Raw genomic sequence first — 21,643 nt, forward strand, 5'->3', positions numbered from 1 at the left:
GTCCGTTCCTTCAACTCCTCTACATCCACATTCTCAACATTCTTTGTTTGAGCCATAGCTTTGTTGGAATTAGGGTTGCAAAAAAACACACACAACTTGGAGAAGATGAAGGAAGCTCAAGGCACACAACAGAGAGTGTATAACTTAGTGTGCAATGGAAAGATGAGATAGCCCTAGAGTGATGGGCGTATATACTATGCACGGGGGAAAAAATCTCCTAGTGAGGGAAAAAATGCCCCGGCGGTCCTAAGTGTGTCCACACACATCACTACCACATGTATATAGTAACAAATCCCCCTTGGGAGTGATGTGGTGAATGAGAGATGGCACTTAAGTATAGGAAAGTGCCATGCCCTGAGGACATGATTAGTCCACAAAGGGGAGTGAGTCCAAAGCTTTATGGAAAGCTTTGAACTTCCCACAAGACAATGCCTTTGTGAAAAGATCTGCAAGGTTGTCCTGTGTTGGCACATAAGCCAAGCTGATCTCACCTGCTGAGAGCCTCTCCCTGACATACTGGTAATGCACCTCAATGTGCTTTGTGCGAGCATGAAAAACTGGGTTTCTCGCAACTGCCAATGTGCTCTGACTGTCAGTGTAAATAGTGTTGGTAGTGTCCTGTCCAACACCCAAATCAGCTATAAGGCATCTGAGCCATACGCACTCAATCGTAGTTGTGAAGATTGTCCTGTACTCAGCCTCACAACTAGAAGTGGCCATAGTAGGTTGCTTCTCGCTCAACCATGAGATACATGAATTGCCGAGCATGAAACAAAAACCACTTGTGGACACTCGTGTGTCAAAACAACCAGCCCAATCTGAGTCTGAAAAAGCATGTAAATCTGGCAGCAATGATCTCCCCTTGGGATAAAACAAGCCAAGATGTAAAGTGCCATTCAAGTAGCAAGGACTCCTCTTGACAGCGTGTAGACCCTAGGCTATGCTTGAATCTGCTAACCTGTGAGACTGTAAACTGAATATCCGGCCTCTTGTTGCATACATAAATAAGGCAGCCAACAACAGTTTGGTAAAGAGTGACATCGGTACGATCACCAGCATCATGGAGATTCGATTTCAAAGCTGTTTCCATGGGAGTGGCAAGAGGTTTGCAATCCTCAAGTCCAAACTTACATAGCAACGTCTCTATGTAACTTGTCTGGCACAAGGCAATACCACCATCACACTGCTTAAACTGTATACGCAAGTAATGATGCAGCAACCCCAAATCTTTCATCTTGAAAGTAGCATTCAAATCAGCCTTAAATTCAACAATATGTCTCTCATTTGGTCAAGTGATCAGCAAATCATCCACATAGAGAACGACAATGAGAAGTACATCACCCTCACGCTTTACATACAATGTGCTTTCTGTTGGACTGTTACGAAAGCCTCGTTTGACCAAATGAGTGTTAGCTTTCTCATACCAAGCACGAGGAGATTGCTTCAACTCATACAAAGCTTTCTTACATCTGTACACTTTATCCTCTTTTCCTTTCTTGACAAAACTGCGAGGTTGCGTTACATAAACTTTCTCAAATATGTCACCATTCAAGAAAGCAGTAACACTGTCTGTCCGATGTACATCCCAACCAAAATGAGCTGCCAATGCACATAGAAACGCACAGTAGTCATACGACAAGTGGGAGCAAAAGTCTCTTCATAATCTATGCCTTTTTGTTGTGCATAGCCCTTTGCAACAAGTTGAGCCTTATAGCGATCAATCTCACCATTCGGTTTGCGTTTCAACTTGTAAAGCCACTTCGTACCAATGGCCTTTTTGCCAGGAGGCAAAAAATCACATAAAGTTCATTTGTCATTTTCTATAAGTGCATCATATTCAGATTGCATGGCAGTCATCCAATTTTCTGAATTCTGTGCTTCATAAAAAAACAGAGGTTCCTCAACATCACATAAGCTAGACACAGCCAAAGCATAACAATCTGAAGGATAAGATGAACGAGTACGACTAGACAAAGGTGCATCCAATTTACTGTCACTCAAACTATGCACAAGCCATTTTGGCATACCTCTAGCCTGCTCATTCTCAGCCCTTTTCTCATCAAGTATATCATGTACATGCATTAGTAATAGGCTGATCTGTAATATTTTCAAAAACCTCCATAGGTTGTACATTTGCCTCATTGGAATTTATATTCGAACTTCCACCACTGAAAAGAGGCAACAACGTGTCATAAATGTCCTGTGATCTTACTTTACTGTCTCTAGTACATGACAACAAGGGTTGAACAGAATCTTCCACAAACACAACATCCCATGAGACCAAGATACGCTTTGTTTGCGGATGATACAACCTGTAACCTTTGCTTTCAGCACTATAACCAACAAAAATACATTCGACAGCCCTTATCATCCAATTTCTTGGGCTGCGTTTGTGGCACCAAAGCATATGCCAAACAACCAAAAACACGCATGTGCTCAATAGAAGGCTTTCTATCATGCCATGCTTCATATGGAGTCATAGACTGCAAAGCTTTCATAGGACACCTGTTAGTTAAATAAGTGGCACACATGATTGCCTCAAGCCAAAACGACGTGGCAAAGCTTGACTTATGACCATACATTGTACCATTTCTATAAGTGACTTGTTTTTCCTCTCAGCAACAACATGTTGCTTAGGCGTATAAGGCACTGTACATTGGTGTTTTATCCCACGACTAGCCAGAAATGCATTAAATTCATGAGACATATACTTCTCTCCTCGATCGGAATGGAGGGTGCCCATAGTAAATTTCGGGACATTTTCAACCTTAGCCAGAAATTGTTTGAAGCACATAAACACTTCGGACTTCGCTTTAAGCGGATATACCCATGCATGCTTGGAGTAATTGTCAATGAAAGTCACGAAATAAAGGTAATTGCCCAAGGACGGAGTTTGCATTGGCCCACAAACATCACTATGCACAAGCTACAACCTGCATGTGGCCCTAACTGAACCATCCTTTGGAAACTTGGAATGTTGCATCTTACCCACAATACAGCTTTCACAAACATGTTTGATAGGTGCTTCAAGAGATGGCAAAGAAGCAACCATATCAGATTTCTGCAAACGCAACAAACTGACACAATTCAGATGTCCAAAACGTGCATGCCAAAGTTTTGCATCTGAAATAGCCTTAGAATCCACAACTGCATTTGCAAAATTTTGCCCACACTTGTCATACAAAGTGAGCTTATACATTCCACGACATAAAATGCCAGATGCAACAATTTCATTACCGAAACTGAGATCATGTATTGTACATGTGTCATCCACAAATTTGACTACAAGTCCAAGTCTAGCAAGTGCAGATGCAGACAAAAGTTTCTTCTTGATCCCAGGTACATACAATGCATCAACAAGTGTGAAAGAATTGCCATTTGCAGCAGTAAGCACAATCTTTCCAACTCCCTTAACCGGATAAGAGGCATTGTTGGCACAAGTGATTGAATTCCCATGTGGGACATTCTCGAGAGAGGTAAACAAGTCACGACGAGAGGTAATGTGCTTTGTAGCACCACTGTCAAAGTATCCCACTTGAGCATCTGCAGCAAGCGACAAACATGCATCATGGACAGAAGGATGATAAGTGCACTCTACACTAAAAGTCCATTCTGCATCAACATTAGCATCACAGTCTCCTTTCATAGAAGACTCAACAATAGCTGCATTTGTAGTGGAACCAGCCTATGTTGCAGGAAACGTGAGAGGCCTTTGCTGAAACGCCGTTTCAGCGTTTCCCAGCCATGCGTGCGTTTCCCACCTTGGGAAACGCTCATGAAACGGCTCCAATTTTAGGGACATTTTTTTAGCCACGTGGCTTTAGTTTGGGTGAAATTAAAGGGAGAATTGCGTGCGTGGCTTGGGCGACACCACATACGACGCGCTCAATCTGCACGAGTGGCTTGGGTGATACCACATACGCTTGATCAATACCACATACGGTTGAGACAGAGGCTGAGCGATACCACATACGGCTGAGAGAGAGAGAGAGAGAGAGAGAGAGAGAGAGAGAGAGAGAGAGAGAGAGAGAGAGAGAGAGAGAGAGAGATGAGAATGAAATGAAATGTTATATTAACGTCTTCAAAAGGCCAAAGCCACCTATGAGACCTAAAAGTTACAATGTGGTGGATAGTCCCTCGTCTGGAACCCCATGGTTAGCACTCAGAGAGGCCACTTGGTTGGGAGTCGGCCTCATGTTTCTTGGGGTCCCATGGCAGCAGGTCCAGCGCGCTCTCTAGGTGACTGGCTAGAGTTCACAGGCTTGTCAGAGGAGGTGCAGGGTCTCCAGCTGCAGGGCATGAGAGGGGTGCAGAGCATGTGTTAGGACATCTCAGAGTCAGTTCCAGTTGAGTGGCTCACGCCTCTCGAGCCAGTAGCACCCAGGTGGATGGGAGCCTTCACTCGACTCGAGGTTCTCATTTCAGTCAGAGCCTGCTCAGAGACTGTCCCAGCCCTGTTCTTTGAGCTCCAAGGTGGGGGACGATTACAGCGAGTTGCAGTAGAGGCCCCGCAGGTAGCAGAGTGCTGTTTCCAGAGGATTCGAGTTGTGGGCATCTGTGGGAGGACTTGCGTCATAGACCCTGACCCAGCAACTCTTGAGACTGGACACTGGAGGCTATGGGCTTGGGAGTGTTGTCCACTGGCACGAGTACAGTGGGATCCTGGTGAGTGGCTATGGAGGGACCCCTTCTCTTCTGCAGACCGCCCAGGAGTCCCTTTCTTTCAGTACACTGTTCGGCTTGGACGTCATATACTTGCCGCACAGAGAGAGGCCCGCCCCGCTGCAGCACGTCATTGGCAGGAGGAGGGCCTCACAGGCGATTTCTTGGCAGCCTTTTGGCAGAGGCTGTGGGACTCCAGACAGCCGAGGCGAGTGACTTTGTTTCAGTGGCTGGTTGCACACAGAGCCACAGCAGCAGGGAGCTGGCTTGTACATTGTGGTCTCTCGGCCACATGTGCAGCCTGTGACCAGTTGGTGGAGAGTCAGCGGCATTGTCTTTGGGACTGTCCCTCGGCCCAGCAGGTGTGGCTACGAGTTCTTCGGCTGATGCCTGCCCTCTCCACGGCTCGACAGTACACTTGGGGGGCAGCGGCTTGGTCCACCCTCACGGGCCCGGCACTCCAGTGTGAGCTCTCTTCCACCAGCAGGATGATAGCGATGTAGGGGGGGCGACCTACACTCCAGCCTGCTACAGAGCTTGCTCCAGAGGAGTGGTGCAGTGAGAGAGATGAGTGTTGGGAGCTCATTAGTGGCCTGACTCTTTGGTTCATCTGGTGGGCCCGCTGTTTTCGCATCTTTGAGGCTCGCCCTGTACCACCAGCAGAGACTGTTCGTGACTTTTGGCTAGAGCTGATCCATACTCTCAGAGGACAGCTTGAGGGACTACAGGGTAGCTCCGACCGCATGTGAGAGCGCCGCGAGGCTTTCCTTCGACTCTGGCGCCCCGGGCCTTTCTTCACCATAGTCCAGGGGGTGCTCAGATGGCACTACTGTCCACCTGTGTGGCTCTTCCCTCCTCCCATCTCTTGATTTAGCCTCATTGTATATATGCTGTTTTTTCATTGGGAGAGTCTCCCCATCATGCTTGTTGTAGCCCTCTCTCGCAGAGGTGGATGTAGCCCTATGGGCAGTTTTCATTAACTAATAGAAGGATCTATTTCTCGGAAAAAAAAGAAAAGTTACAATGTGGTGGATCTGATACAAAGTCCGAGTAATAAAAGTAACAAAATGAAATGAGAATGACAAAATGACTAAATGACTACTATGGAATCCTAAACTCCAAGGTGTGAACTAATCAACTATCTGGGATAGCTAAAATCACAAGAGATCCAGCATCGCTCGCTGGCGGATCTCATCAATCTCCTCCATGGTCAGTAGTTTGAGCGGGCGTCGTGCATGTCAGGCCAAAGTGATCCGAATCCTCTGATGCAACCTCCGTCGGTGCTGTGTAGTCCTCCGTAGTCGCGGGCGTCTGGATCTCCCCAGCTCGGTCGCCCGGTCGATCAGTGTGCCTCTGGCGTGAGGCGGTGAGCTCTGCTGTGGTAGTAACTCCTCCGGGTGTCCAGTGTCTGCTCTAAAGAAGTCTGTGATCTGTCTCTGAGACTGGCTAGCCTCTCCTCTCATCAAGCTCTCTCTGTGTCTGCGCAGCTCGAGCAAAAACAAACCCAAGCATCTCTGATCCTCGTACCGCATGACTCTAGAGAGTGGTCCAAAGCCCTCTCTGAACAAGCAGTGGAAGCGACCTCGTATCTTGTAGTAGACGGGGCAGTGGCATGTGTAGTGCAACTCTGTCTCAGGCTCTATGCCACATAGGGGGCATGTCCTGGCCTCTGCTGGTACTCCGCTTTATCTCCCAGTCTCGATCTGCAGTTGGTGTGAAGATGTGCGTATCTGGCCAATAGCACATCGTACCCCATGAGACAAGTGGGTGTCCATGTACCTGGGCCTCGTCACGAAACCGTCCTCCATAAGCTGGAGAAGATGCTCTCTGTAGAAAGCCATCTTCGTGCCTAGCTCCTGTGCTGGCTGTATCCATGTCCTCCTGGTGTCTAGCTGAGTCAGGTCCTGGTGGATGAGCCTGGTGATCTCGGACTGTGTAAGAGTCAGAGAGGGTGCATCCAATGAGTACTGGAAAGGAGGCAATCTGTCTATGCTGAACCCATGTGCTTGAAACCATGATGTCATCTCCCCATACGCATGGCTAACTGTCGAGAGGACTCAAGTGCAAGGCGGGCATATCTGTCTCTGGGAAGTTCCCACATGCGGTGTATGAAGGAGACAAATCTGGTGAGCGCCTCAACCACTAGTGGGGGGGCAGCTAGCTCTGCTCGAACAATGGCACGTGGTACTGAAGCCTTGCCTCTAATGAGCCGCGAGATCATAGAGACCAAAGGCTTCTCCATGTCTCCCCATCCATTAGTGCGGCCTGTCCTCCCGTGATGATCCAATGAAGGTCCCCAAATCTCAGCTCCATAAAGCAATGTAGAAGCCACTAAAGTGTCAAAGAGCTAGAGCTTCGTCCGAGGCTCCTGAAACTGAACGTGTGAACACATCCTTTCCAATCTACCCAGTGCTGCCTGGGCTTTGGTCAATCTAGTCCTATCTGCCCTCCTCAGTGAAAATGCTGGCCCACTAAAAACCACTGCAAGGTAAGTAAAAGCATCTGTATACTCCACTGTCTCCTGGCCGTATGTGAATGCGGGTGCTGACCTCCTGATCCACTGTGGGGTGGTATTAAATACCATGACCTTGGTATTACCAAGGTTGACGGACAAACCACTTTCCTGAGCAAACCTATGCAAAGCATCCAGGTGACGTTGCATCCCCTCCGGAGAGTCGGAGATCAACACAATATCATCAGCATATAACAATAGTGGAATCCATGTCCTTGCCAGTTGTGCACCTCTATCACCATCTCTCTCAATGTAGTCAGAAACCTCATCCACATACATACCAAATAGAGTAGGAGAGAGCGGGCAACCCTGCTTCACCCCAATAGTGGAGTGAACCGGTGTGGATAGACCCTCTGAGGTGCGTACATGCCCCACTACCGACCTGTATAATGCCATGACCCCCCAAATGAGCTCTGTGGGTACTCCCATCTGCTGTAATCTGCGCATCAATCTAGCTCTGGGTATTGTGTCAAATGCTTTGCGGAAATCCACAAAGCTACAATAGATCCGTCTCCCATGTGATCTGCCCTCCTCAATGATGGCTCTGAGTGTTAAATATATGGTCAAGAGTAGAAAAACCCCTCTTGAACCCTGCCTGCCCGACTGTGTGTATCCCCTCCCTCTCTGCCCATCTACTCAACTGCTGCTCAAGAATAGATGTGTTCAACCGTGCCAATGTGTGTCCAATCATGATAGTGCGATAATTCCCAGGCTCCATAGGGTCTCCCGACTTGAAGATAGGTACAATAGTAGATAGGCTCCAAGTATCAGGCAAGCCCTCACACATGGCACGGTTAAACATAACTGCTAGAAGCTGTGCTAGTAGATCTCTGGCATGCATGAAATGCTCAGCCACTAAGCCATCATGATCATAAGCTCTCCCAGTCCTCATTCTGTCAATGGCCTTCCTCACCATCTCAGCGGTGAAAAAAGCACATGTGTGTGGGCATGGATCGAGGGGTCGAGAAGGGAGGGCTGCTCAGGAACTGTGTATAGAGATGATGTGTATTGGCCCCAGGCCTCTGTGGAAGTAATGGCAGGGGGGGGGAGTGCTCATGAAAGAGCCGCCATGCCTCACGCGAGTCCTGACTCAAGGATAGCTGGTATAGATCCTGCTCTAGGCGAGCCAAAAATGCCCTCTTCTTTCGCCGCACTAGGCGTCGGAAGTCAATCTGTGACTGTCTGTGAGTGATGTCCCCCAAAAGTACCTCCCTCTGAAGTCTGGCTCTAGTGTCCCGGCATTCCTCATCATACCAGCTATTCTGGGGCATGCTCCCCGAACGGCGTCTTTGCTCAGGCTGGGTATCTGGGTATGCCTCTGCTGCTGCACCATGTAGTGTCTGTGTCAGTATAGTAGTAAGCTCGTCCAGAGGTCGCCCTGGCTCCTCTGTGCACAGGCGTCTGTAGATCCCATCTATGTATACAGAGTCCGTCTCCCGCGTGAAGGTGTAGCGAGTAGGGGCTACTGCCCGTGGCCTGTGTGCTACACTAAATTGAAAAGAGATGGTAAACGACACGAGCATGATCTACTGCCACACCCACAGGTCTAGGTCCAAGCATGAGATCCTGGATATGAGAGATGAGGCTCGACTGTGCCATGATATAATCCACTGTGTTGGCTCCATGTCTGTGTGGAAAGCATGTAAAACCCCCGGCAACGGAAAATCTCTGTAGGCCATTCAAGATGGCCAATCCGTGTGCAGTCCCCATGTCTATCAAGTGTCGTCCATACTCAGTGTGTTCCCCATTCTGTGATAGTCTGGATAGCCCCGTCTCTGCAACATCCAGCTCTCTCAGCATCTCCTTTGAAGTATCATAAAATACTGTCTGATGATCGGCAGTCCTAGCATTGAAGTCCCCTAGAATGATGATGTCACCATCTCTAGAGAACTCCCAAATGTCATCATCCAAAATAGAGAAGGGGGACTGTCCTCTGGGTGGTGCATAAACTGACGTGTTCGGGGGGAAGTAGCAAATAGCAATGTAAAGATATCTGCCTGTCTCTGCTCTCAATCTCACCCACATGTACCTAGCTTGCTCATCCCTGCGAGCTATATGTATCAATGGTTGCAACTCCTCCTTGAATAACACTCCCACTCCTCTTGAGCCCGGCCCTCTGTGCTCTGATCGTGTCTCCTGTCTACAGACTGTCTCCCATCTATATCCACTAATGTGAGGCATAGACTTCCCAGGGGCCTGTTGTGTCTCAGAGTAGAAGACGATGTCTCTTCCCATAAAACTATCTTCAAAAGCACCCACATCAAGGCGCATAGATCCATTACAATTCCAAGTGGCAACTTTGAGTGTGGTCCCATAGGTCTCGCACCGTCATGTGGAGCGCCGCTCTACAATCACCACCCGACCATCTCTGTAGAAGGCCGTCTTTCCCTTCTCTCTCGCCGCTTGAATCTCTGGCATTACCTCTCTCATATGCGCAAGTTGTGTGACAGTGAGGTCATCTCCAAGGAATATGCCCATTTTCTTAAGTGTAGGACGCCTCTTCAAGAAGTCCTTCTTTGCCTCCATGGATGGGAAACGCATGATTAAAGCTCTCTCCTTGGAAGTCTCCCCATTTCCTTGCGTCTTCTTCCCTACCCTCCATGCTTTTGTATGAGTAGCCTCACTCCCCATCATGCGGAGAAGTTCTTCGACTTCCCTCGCCACATCATCTCGGTCTTTTAGACCGGTTACTCGTATATGCAAAGCTCTAGTTTTCCTCCGCTGCTCTTCTTCTAGAGTCATGTTGATGATTGTAGGAGTGGGGACAGATGTGGATTCTTTCCCTTTCCCTTTCTTAGCGACTTCTATCCATTTCTCGGCCTCATCCGCCTTCTTTTGTGTCTTCGTGATCACATCCAACCACGAAGACGTCTTTACCACATTCTGTTTCTCCTCCTCTTTGATCATCCGCACCTGCTCCCTGATGACCTTGATTTCCTCTATCACTGAGGGCTGGAATTCCCCTTCCTCTATTCCACTGCTTGCTCTATCAGCAAGCTCTCGCTTGAGGGCTGAGACCTCTTCTTTGAGTGCTCGTGAATCCGCTTTAAGTCCTTGTAGCTCTGCGAGTCCTCTTTCTCCTTCTTCCATTGTGCGCTTTCGTTGAGAAACATTTGAAGAAGGTTGGCCTTCTCTTTCCACCATCCTTCCGTTTCTGCTTTCCATTCTCTCATCTCCCTTTCCATTTGTGTTATCCGCTTGTTTGTAAGCACAAAGGTTGCCTTGTATGGGGCTTGCACATTGGCGAAGTGCTCATGACCTCCATCAAATCAAGTCTGGACTTCTGCACACAAGTTTTTCCGCACTATGCATACATTTCCTCCCGCATTAGGCATACATGTCCATACATCTTGCTACATTATGCAGTATGCGAGAGAGAGAGAGAGAGAGAGAGAGAGAGAGAGAGAGAGAGAGAGAGAGAGAGAGAGAGAGAGAGAGAGAGAGAGAGAGAGAGAGAGAGAGAGAGAGAGAGAGAGAGAGAGAGAGAGATGTAAAACGTCTTCAAAAGGCCAATTCAATCAAGAAAGTAGTAAGTTATTTAATAAGTCTCAATAATTTACATTCCATCGAGAACTATGCATTACTAGAAACTCATTCTACCCTCGACGTTTCCTTAGATTTGGTGTAGCCGTTTCCTCACGTTTCTACCTATTGACGTTTCCTTGGAGGAAACATTTCCTGCAACAAAGGAACCAGCATTAGTAGTGGAACCAACTTCTTTCTTCTTAACCTCTTTGGCCTTCAACTCAGGATACTGCTCGATTAAGTGATCATTAGCTTTACAATAATGGCAACACATCTTCTTTTTGCCTTTATCACCAAAATTCCCAAACGAATTGCTGCCAGCTGAAGCATTCGGAACAAGTGATTTACCACTCGTAGAAGAACCATGAGAATTGGCTACATTGCTGTTGACTATTGCGGACTCATTGCAGCAAGCCATTGTGGACAGAGGGATTATTGTGCCAGGCAGGGCTCAGTGCATTACTATGCAGGTTCAGGGTGGCCTTGTGGGCTTCCTGAACATCTATGCGCCCAATGTGGCGAGTGCTCGTGCAGAGTTTTGGTCACAGATTGTTGAGTCTTTGCCGCAGGTTGACCATTGGTGTGTAGGAGGGGACTTCAACATGTTGGAGGACCCTTCTGACAGGATTGGAGGCAGCCATGCTACTGTGCATGGAGTCGAGTTAGCAGCTTGGGAGAGGTTGTGTATGACTTTGAGGATCTCGAATACATGGCAGCACTATGGCTTTGTGAGGCCTCCAGCCAGTCTTGCCTTCTCTAGATCGGACCGCAGAGTGGGAGGAGTGAATCTATCGCGGATAGATCGCTTCTACACTAGTGACCACTTCAGTGACTTGGGGGGATCAGTGGGAATCCTGGCAGGGACATCCTTCTCGGACCATGCACCGGTGATCCTCATAGTGGCAGACAGGCAGAGGAGTGGGAGCACGATGCTTCGCATCCCAGAGCGGGTCTTGTTGGACTCAGCACTCAGAGAGAGGGTAGAGCCTCTCTGGACAGAGGGCATGGACAACCAGGTTCTACCTGCAAACAGAGTGGCCTTAGGCCTAGCTCAACTTAGCCACTTTTTTGTCCAGGAGTCTCTGGCTCGCCGGGCTGCAGCGAGAGAGGAGGAGCAGCGTCTCAAACGAGGCATTGCTTCACTACAGAGGATGCAGGAGCAGCATCCAGACAGTCCATGGTTGGAGGAGCAGTTACAGCAGGCTCGACAAGAGCTTGCTAGCACAGAGGAGAGGCGTCATGAGTTTGCCTTTCACCGACAGGCATCTCAGTGGACTCAGGTGGGTGACAGAGTGATAGGTGCTTTTTTTGAGACAGTGGGACCTTGTCACTCGCATGCCAAGGTCGATCAGTTGAGGAGACCCGATGGGTCAGTTGTTTGTGAGCCCAAGGATATGCGTGTAGTTGCTACTGACTTTTACCGTGAGTTACTGTCGGCTGAGCCCCAGTCAGAGCGGCAGGATGCATGCAGGGAGCAGGTTTGGGCACAGATGCCTTGTCTTGTGACCGAGGAGATGCGCCAGAGGCTAGAGATGCCACTTCAGCTTGAGGAGCTGTACACGGCTCTTAGGGCCCTCCCTCCTGGTAGCTGTCCAGGTGAGGATGGGTTGACTCCCAACTTCTTCTTGGAGTACTGGGACCTGCTTGGCCCAGATCTTTGTAGTGCCTTTCAGTACATTTTGCACACAGGAGTGATGCCGGATAGCATGAGTGAGGGCCTGATTTACCTCATTCCAAAGGAGGGTGGCTCCTTGGATGAGATTCGACAGTGGCGCCCCATCACCATCCTCAACTCAGCCTACAAAATTCTTGCCAAGGCTCAGAGTTTGAGGATTCAGCCACTTTTGGAGAGCCTTATACATGGGACTCAGACAGGTTTTGTCAAGGAACGCAGTATCCTTGACAACATCTTCACTTTCTGGGAGGCTTCGGCCCTGGCACGGCTCCGTGGGGAGGACCTTGTGATTCTTCTTCTCAATTTTGAGAAGGCATACGAAAGAGTTGACTGGGACTTTCTAGAGGGCACTCTACGCAGGATGGGCTTCTCAGATGCTTGGATGAGAGGGGTGTCAGCTTTGTACAGACAGGCTCGCAGTCAGGTGCTTTTGGCAGGAGGTAGAGGTGAGCGCTTCATGCTCACACGCTCGGTCAGACAGGGTTGTCCTCTTGCCCTCCTTCTCTTTCTGTTCTATGTGGAGGCGATGAGCAGATTTTTGGTGTCACAGCAGGTTGGTCTGAGGGGCTTAGCAGTCCCTATTCGGGGAGATGAGCTACTGGACGCTGAGTTTGCCGATGACTCAGCCTTGTCCTTAGAGGGCCAGGAGGCCAACCTACACAGATGTGGGCAGGCTTTGGAGACCTTCTGTTCTGCATTGGGCGCACTGATCAACTGGAGAAAGACAATGGCTTTCTTGGTTGGTAGTGCTCCTATGCCATATTGGATGCCAGGAGAGGGTTTCAAGTGGATTCCCCCAGGGACTGCAGTTCGGTACTTGGGTTGTCAGGTTGGTTTGGACTTGTCCCCCGAGCAGCAGATTGCTCCTCTTCTCCTGTCCATTAGGAGAAAGCTGTTACATTGGAGCTCAGCACGACTTTCGCTGGCTGGTAGAGTAGTAGTTGCCAACCAGGTGTTGTTGGCGACTATGTGGTACATCACTTCTTGCTGGATCTTCTCGAGCTCTTGTATCGGCCAGGTAAAGAGGCTGATCAGGAACTTTCTTTGGTCAGGTCGTGACACTCAGATTGCCCGAGCCAAAGTGGCTTGGTCGATCATCACACTTCCTTGTTCTCAGGGAGGGCTTGGGATCATTGATCCAGCACAGCTGAGCAGAGCCCTTCTTGGGAAGTTCGTAGTCAGAGGACTTCTTCCAGGAGAGGAGCTCTGGAAGGAGTTCTTGCTGCAGAGGCTTCGTGCCAGGGTGCCTCAGTCAGGAGGCCCTTGGCAACCTTCGACCAGATGGATCTTTACAGAGTTGCGCCGAGTTGGTTTGAGCAGGAGACTGGAGGACCGCTTCGCTGTGAGTTTGCTTCGATCTTGGGAGCTCTTACGGCGAGGCCTAGACCAGAGACAACCGACGTGCACGGAGGAGCGCCTACGGCAGCCCCTCGTCTGGAACCCCATGGTTAGCACTCAGAGAGGCCACTTGGTTGGGAGTCGGCCTCATGTTTCTTGGGGTCCCATGGCAGCAGGTCCAGCGCGCTCTCTAGGTGACTGGCTAGAGTTCATAGGTTTGTTAGAGGAGGTGCAGGGTTTCCAGCTACAGGGCATGAGAGGGGTGCAGAGCATGTGTCAGGACATCTCTGAGTCGGTTCTAGCTGAGTGGCACACGCCTCTCGAGCCAGTAGCACCCCGGTGGATGGGAGCCTTCACACGACTGGAGGTTCTCATTTCAATTAGGGCCTGCTCAGAGACTGTCCTAGCCCTGTTCTTCAAGCTTCAGGGTGGGGGACGATTACAGCGAGTTGCAGTAGAGGCCCCGCAGGTAGCAGAGTGCTGTTTCCAGAGGATCCGAGTTGTGGGCATCTGTGGGAGGACTTGCGTCATAGACCCTGACCCAGCAGCTCTTGAGACTGGACACTGGAGGCTATGGGCTTGGGAGTGTTGTCCACTGGCACGAGTACAGTGGGATCCTGGTGAGTGGCTATGGAGGGACCCCTTCTCTTCTGTAGACCACCCAGGAGTCCCCTTCTTTCAGTACACTGTTCGGCTTGGACGTCATATACTTGCAGCACAGAGAGAGGCCCGCCCCGCTGCAGCACGTCATTGGCAGGAGGAGGGCCTCACAGTCGAGTTCTTGGCAACCTTTTGGCAGAGGCTGTGGGACTCCAGACAGCCGAGGCACGTCACTTTGTTTTAGTGGCTGGTTGCACACAGAGCCACAGCAATAGGGAGCTGGCTTGTGCATAGTGGTCTCTCGGCCGCATGTGCAGCCTGTGACCAGTTGGTGGAGAGTCAGCGTCATTGTCTTTGGGACTGTCCCTCGGCCCAGCAGGTGTGGCTACGGGTTCTTCGGCTGATGCCTGCTCTCTCCACGGCTCGACAGTACACTTGGGGGGCAGCGGCTTGGTCCACCCTCACGGGCCCGGCACTTCAGTTTGAGCTATCTTCCACCAGCAGGATGATAGTGATGCAGGGGGGGCGACCTACACTCCAGCCTGCTACAGAGCTTACTCCACAGGAGTGGTGCAGGGAGAGAGAGGAGTGTTGGGAGCTCATCAGTGGCCTGACACTTTGGTTCATCTGGCGGGCCCGCTGTTTCCGCATCTTTGAGGCTCGCCCTGTGCCACCAACAGAGACTGTTCGTGACTTTTGGCTAGAGCTGATCCATACTCTCAAAGGACAGCTTGAGGGACTACAGGGCAGCTCCGACCGCATGCGGGAGTGCCGCGAGGCTTTCCTTCGACTTTGGTGCCGTGGGCCTTTCTACACCATAGTCGAGGGGGTGCTCAAATGGCACTACTGTTCACCTGTGTGGCTCTTGCCTCCTCCCATCTCTTGATTTAGCCTCATTGTATATATGCTGTTTTTTCATTGGGAGAGTCTCCCCATCATGCTTGTTGTAGCCCTCTCTTGCAGAGGTGGTTGTAGCCCTATGGGTAGTTTTCATTAACTAATAGAAGGATCTTTTTCTCGGAAAAAAAAAATATATTAAGTGAAAAATTGCTAAAATAGGGAAAATAGGTCTATGCATTGTAAAAATGCTCTTGATGGTTCTGACTGTAATCTGATGATCATGTTGTGTGCAACCAGAGGATATGCATGTACTCTAAGTGTCTAGACATGCACGGTCTACGAACAGACTCACAAAGGTGCCAGAACACTTCCTAATCTAACTGAACTGAATCCATGTCATGAAGTAGCTTGTCCACGTACACATAGGGTTAGGTGTGCACGTGACACACACCCTTCATCTGGACATATGACTTGAGTCGGACCATAGTAACCCGGAACAGGAAATCGGAACGGGGAACGGGGAACGGCAATGGACATGGAATGCCATTCCTTGTGACGGATACTCTCGTTTGAAACAAGGAATGGGGATTTGGAATGGCAAGGAGGAATGGGAACGGGGAACAGAGACCTCAAAATGGCCATTCCTTGTAATTATGGACTTGACTACGGAGGAGCTAGCTAGTATTAAGCCGGCCACTAGACATTACCTGGGCCGGACACTAGTTGGGGGGCGCATGATGGGCCTCTCCCCTTCACGTGGCACAATTGAGAGTGGCTCCAGTCTGCCCTCGGTGGCTCCCAAGATAGCATCTTGGAGCTCATCATGCTGGGAAGTGGCCTCTTTCAGGTGCAGCTTTCGGACGAGTGCTGTGCCTAGTCTCTCCACAACGGCTCTCCTATTGTTGTAGGGACCTGGCTGTTGGTTTTAGAGCGTTGGACACCAGACTTCGACGTTGAGGAGTTTGATCACCAACAACGGATCCTCGGGCTCAAATCACTCTCTCTTTTCCATCGCTCCCGGTTATTGGTGTAGCGGCTACGTGGGGCTTGGTTATACCAGGTTCACTGGCTACAAAGATCGGCACACCACGGATACAGGTCTACGCACCTGGAGACACCCATTTTTTTGATACATTACGACTGCATGATCCCACTATAGAGCAGGTCCGTCTACAAAGGTTGGTAGTTACTGGTCGTCCGAACCAATGTCTCAAATCCCATCAGTTTGGGCACATGGTGAGAGATTGCCCTTCCTACCCTCCTTGTCGTCTTGAGCCACAACATCCCCCACCTCAGGGCGTAGCGGAGAGTTGGCAGAAGGCTCCTCATCGTCTACAGGCGCCACCTCCTGCAGCCATAGTTACCCGAAATGGGAAATCGGAACGTGGAACGGCAATGGGCACGAAATGCCATTCCTTGTTACGGATACCCACGTCTGAAACACGGAACGGGGATTTGGAACATGCAATGGATTGGGAATGGGGAACGGAGACCTGAAAATGGCCATTCCTTGTAACTATGCAAGTTGTAGCACCACACCCACCAGCTTGATAGCCTGCCTCCCCGGCAGTTTCACAGGTTTCAGCTACTCAGCCGGTTTGGCGCTACCAACGGACATACCTCCAATTCACGGCATCCGCCTAGAGCTACCTCACATTGAGCTATGGAGACTGCCTTCCCACCTCTGCCATCGTCACCAGCCCCTTCTCCTCCATATCATGCTGTGTTCAATCACTGCAATCATTTAGCTTTCTTGCATGTTCAACTTTCAATCATGAGTGCTGCACATACCCACCATAAGTGCATTACTGATAACCTGAAGATTCTTAGCCTTAGATTGCAACCAAAATGTGTCATTTGGGAGTAGCAGGTTTTGTCAAAGTCTAGATGGAAAATTATTGCATAAAATGAGCTCTTTTTCCCTCCTCTTTTTCTGTGTTGGTAGCCTTGATGGAATACATGCAGATTATTGCGTTTTTCCTAAAATGATCATGTGTTGATGATTGAGCTTGCTATGGTTTCTCATTAAACCTTCTGTGTTCTTGAGCTCTTTGTCAATTGCATCCGCATGAGTTTGGATTCTGGTCAAGACGGAGGCACTTGAAAGCTTACATTGTGTTTTTATCTTCAGTTTTCCTCCCAATGAACTTTCTGATTTTAAAACTTGTTTTGGTGTGAAGCTACATACCACCTGCAGCTGAGTGCCCATTGCATCTGAAACGCCAGGATGGCAGCCTGTCGGAAACAAATGGCTTCACCTCACCAGTAAGATCTTTTTAGCTATGCCACTTATTGTTCATTTACACACCCTCAAGTCTGTTTCTCTGTTATGTAATCTATAGGAAGGCTTCTATGCAGGGTTGGGGAGGAGTTGTCATTCTGAATCCTGAGAGCTGTAACAAAAATCTGGATGGCTCAATACAACACCTATCGTTAGATGTAATCGCGAGATTTATTTGTTCATTGTTTTGCAGTTGCAACTTTAATCTCAGAATCTTGATTGCTCCTTTTCTTGTGAATGCGAAACAGGATATGGAACCCGTAATGAATGTTATTCTTGCACAGACACGTGCTTTATTTGGATTGGTGGCTGCATCATCAGTATACAATGAAGAAGAAGATATTTTCTGTATCCCTGCCAGCAATACCGCATTCTCTGACTGGTGAGCTTTCTGCTGGGGCATGTGTGATTTGGTTCTATTGAAAGGTTCTAAATGTGACTAACTCTATCAAATGTCCACCTAATTTTGGGCACCGATGACATGATGTGCAGCTGTTGTATAAGGTATGCATGATAAAGGTGATGATCTTATTGTTCCAGTTTGGACAAACTAGAAGTTCAGGTCGCATATTCTCAAGGTTTCCAAGATTGTGTGTGATTGAGTTATGTATTGCTTCTTTCCAGGTTGGTACGCAGGAGCATTGGTTAAGCCAACAGCCATCACCAAAAACTCAAATAACCCAAAAGTCGTCTGAAAAGCTGTCTTGTAGACATCTCCCGGCGCGATTCTGATCTGATGATATCCGCTCTTTAAATCAATCCTGCTAAAGCACGAGGATCCTTGTAATCTGTCGTGTATATCATCGATCCTAGGAATCAGAAATCTGTTCTTGATGGTGATTTTGTTGAGAGCTCTATAATCGATGCACATTCTCCAAGATCCGTCTTTCTTCAAAACCAACAACACTGGAGAGCAATACGGTGAAGTACTAGGCTGGACAAGACCCTTTTCCAAGAGGTCTTTCACTTGGTTCATAATCTCTTCGTTTTGTGCTCGGCTCACACGGTAAGGTGGCCGGTTCGGTGGTGTGCTTCCAGGTATTAGATCAATGGTATGATCTTCAGGCCCTCTAAAAAGCAATCGGCATGAGAGTGGAGAAAAAAAATAAAAAGAAAAAATCTTGGCATTCTTTTTTTCAGGTCAAAAACATATTCGACCTTTATCCATCGTTCAGTTCTCTCCCAAAAGAATGAGTAAAGTACAATCTCTGAGCCCTTCATTTGTCAAAGTTGCTTTCTCAGCCCAGTAGTCAACCATGGCGTAGTTCTTGTGGAACTAAGGGATTTCGAGTAGAATGTCGCTCGCGTGCCTTGAACACCCCTGTCATTGCAAACAAGTTTGCCAATGCTCGGTGTAATGGCAACATCCCGTCCGAGTGCCACTCAAACTACCTCCGCCTGTGGCCTCAGCCTGTTGAGCGTAGTTCGAAATCCAGCCGCCAATTCCAAGTGAAAAGAAGCTGGCCTTGGCTCCTTCAAAAGAGCTTCCTGATCCTTCGCTTTGCCCCAAAAGCGGTAAAGTTTGTACTTTCATTCATTTGATTCGATTCAGGTCCCACGCCATGTGGTCCCAGTTCTGCTTTTTATCTGCCTTTTCTGCCACGTCTCTCAGCTGCTTTAAAACTTTCTGGCCTTTCTTCATCTTGTTCATTCGGTGCCTTGTTAGGGCACTTCCCGGAGATATGTCCATGTTCCCCGCATCCAAAGCACTTCCCCTCCCTGATGAAGCGAGCTCTCTCCTCGGGAGTAAGCTTGGGTCGTGCATCCTTCTTTTCTTGGTTGCTCTTTCTCTTTCTACTCTCATTCGCTGAAGTATGTTTGGCTCGTTGTGTCATTACCTCATCGGTGGGGTAGGTCAGACTGCCAGAGTGAATGCCAAAACCCCGCTTCGCATGACTCATCAACTCCTGAATAGAAGCTGACTTCTGTTCCAAGTAGTGATCTCGGATCTCTGTAGGTAGACCCAAGGTAAACGGGTGAATCTGTTCTCTGAACGAGACCTTCTTGAATGAAGAGGCGGGTAGAAAAGAGCTCCAAAATCTCTCGCAATAAGCATCCACTGTATCTCTCTTGGTCATCTGTAGATGGTTCCAAGCAGCTCGTATATCGATTTCATACTCTTGCGTCAGCCAAGAAGAAATAAAAAGCTTCTTAAATTTCAGCCATTTAACTGGCGTAGTCTTGTTTAAAAGAAGCGTGGACCACCAAGTTCGAGCATTCCCCTTAAAATAAGAGCCAGCTCTCCGAATCTTGGAGTGCTCTGAATAGCGTCCTCCCGCGAAAGCGATGTCAAACTGTTGTATAAAAGAGAAAGCCTTCGAAGCATCTTTATATCCTGAAAAAGTGTCAAATTTGATCGACTGTCCACCTTCCTTAAACTCTCGGACTTTCTTCCTTTTATCTTTCAAAACGTCATACTGGTTGGCTTTATAAAAATTCTTCTTGTTCGCATAAAAGTTGCCGTCATCAGAGTCTGAACTGTCTGTAGACGAGTCCTCTGTAGAACTGTCGCTCACTGGGCGAGATTTAGACTTCTTTGCCTTTTTCTTGCCCTTTCCGAAGCGTTGTTTCTTACTGCGCTTTTTGCCTTTTCTGTCTTCTTCGCTCGAATTTGAAGAGCTAGAACAGCTATCAGAAGAAGAAGAAGAACTGGGTACTCCTTCAAATCGAACACGCTTCTTCTGTTTCTTTGCCTTATCAAATGTCGACTGACGACCCAAATATCCCGGGAAGTCAGTGCCTTTCTTCTGCTTTTTGCCGCGCTTTTTAGCTTTGTTCTTCGCGTCAAAAAGCTGAGCAATCCGTGCATTAGCCACCTCTTCTAATTCCTTCTCTGAATATTGCTCGTGAGCAGAAGGTTTCTTGAGAGCGGGTTTCGGGGGTGGTGTTGTGGTTTGCTGCCACTGCTCGTGCACTTCCTGAAAAGAAGTCTCGCTCATATATTTTACCAATTTTGGGTCCCTCGCAAAACTGAGCATCATCTTTGTTGCATCGCCGAGCAATTGACGACGCTTTATCTCTCGTTGCTCCGCCTGAGTAGGCCGAGGCGGGCCATACTCTGTGACGGAATCTTCGTTGTGATCCCTGCCCGCAACTCCGGATGCAGAGGGAGTCGACTGATCCTTGCGTGAAGCTATAGGTGCCGTGGAAAAAAACTTGGGATCGGATTTCCCGTAGAACAGAAATCGGCCGTGCTCTGATACCACTGTAACAAACTTGGACACTCCAAGTCAAGAATCAATCACAATAGCACCAAATAACCACTTCAAAACAGTTCATAGTTCACAATAGATTTGCACTGGCCCGAAGGAGTTCCGTGCCCGGAGATATTGGCCCCAAAGACTGGCGCCCCTTTCGGTTTATGTCTTAATCAGTTCAAAATACAAGAGTGGATCGGGTCTCACTCTCAGACTCTGCGTCCAGATGCTCTGCAGAGTGGGAGCCCAATCCACATAGTTATTTACAAGGGATGCCAAAAGCAGTGCCCCGAAAAGCAAAGGCTCTTTTCCTCTCTCAAGCTCTCTTGAGCTTTAGAAAATAAAGCAAGAGATTCTCTCTCTCTCTCTCTCTCTCTCTCTCTCTCTCTCTCATAATTCGCGTAGAGTAAAAAGCTGTCACGAGGACGTGGCAATTGCTAACCTTAGTTGTTGGTTTCTTCCAATGATTTTTGTTTAATTTTTGAGACCCTCTTTTTGAAGTTGCAAATGGTCGGACATTGTATGGCCAATCTGAACGGTAGTTTCATCCGTAGATGGGAAGTGGGTCGGCACTAGAATTTGTATAGTAAGAGGATGTCCAGGCTCAATTCAAAATCATGTAGGTCTCCTCGTCGCACTTAGCAAGTTGGTGGATACTAGGAAGTGAACTCAATAAGGGCATAAAGTCAAGGTGGGATCACCAACAGAAAGTATCTGACAATTGGGCCACATTGCACTTTTGGATGCGGTCCCAATGAGGATAGATGGTCAGATGACAAGTGAGAGTCCAACGGAAGCATCTCCTAAAAATTAGGGAACTGCTATTTTGGGCCGTGAAATGTGTTCGCGTCATTACCTTCGGTATGACCACGAGAACATTTTATTACTCTTTTGCAAAGTCAATTGATGCACCAGTTGAGAGATTTTTAAGCGGAAAGCCCAATGTGGGAAATTGCATGCATGAGTGCCAAGTGGCACTTTTTGGCCAATTTACCAAGTTTGGGAGAACAGAA

General features: G+C 48.5%; 1 protein-coding gene across 1 annotated transcript in view; it reads left to right on the top strand.

Moving 5' to 3' along the window:
- Nucleotides 1-21,643, top strand: part of LOC147430614 (GPI transamidase component PIG-S-like protein) — a 121,242-nt gene that overhangs the window by 76,457 nt on the left and 23,142 nt on the right. The window contains exons 6-8 of the mRNA XM_086493205.1: nucleotides 17,333-17,417; nucleotides 17,511-17,591; nucleotides 17,682-17,815. Of these exons, the coding sequence (XP_086349331.1) occupies nucleotides 17,333-17,417; nucleotides 17,511-17,591; nucleotides 17,682-17,815 (300 nt within the window). The remainder of the gene's footprint in view (nucleotides 1-17,332; nucleotides 17,418-17,510; nucleotides 17,592-17,681; nucleotides 17,816-21,643) is intronic.

The sequence above is a fragment of the Adiantum capillus-veneris genome, chromosome 21 (genome assembly GCF_014529385.1).
Source record: "Adiantum capillus-veneris isolate H3 chromosome 21, ASM1452938v2, whole genome shotgun sequence".
NCBI classification, from domain to species: Eukaryota; Viridiplantae; Streptophyta; class Polypodiopsida; order Polypodiales; family Pteridaceae; genus Adiantum; species Adiantum capillus-veneris.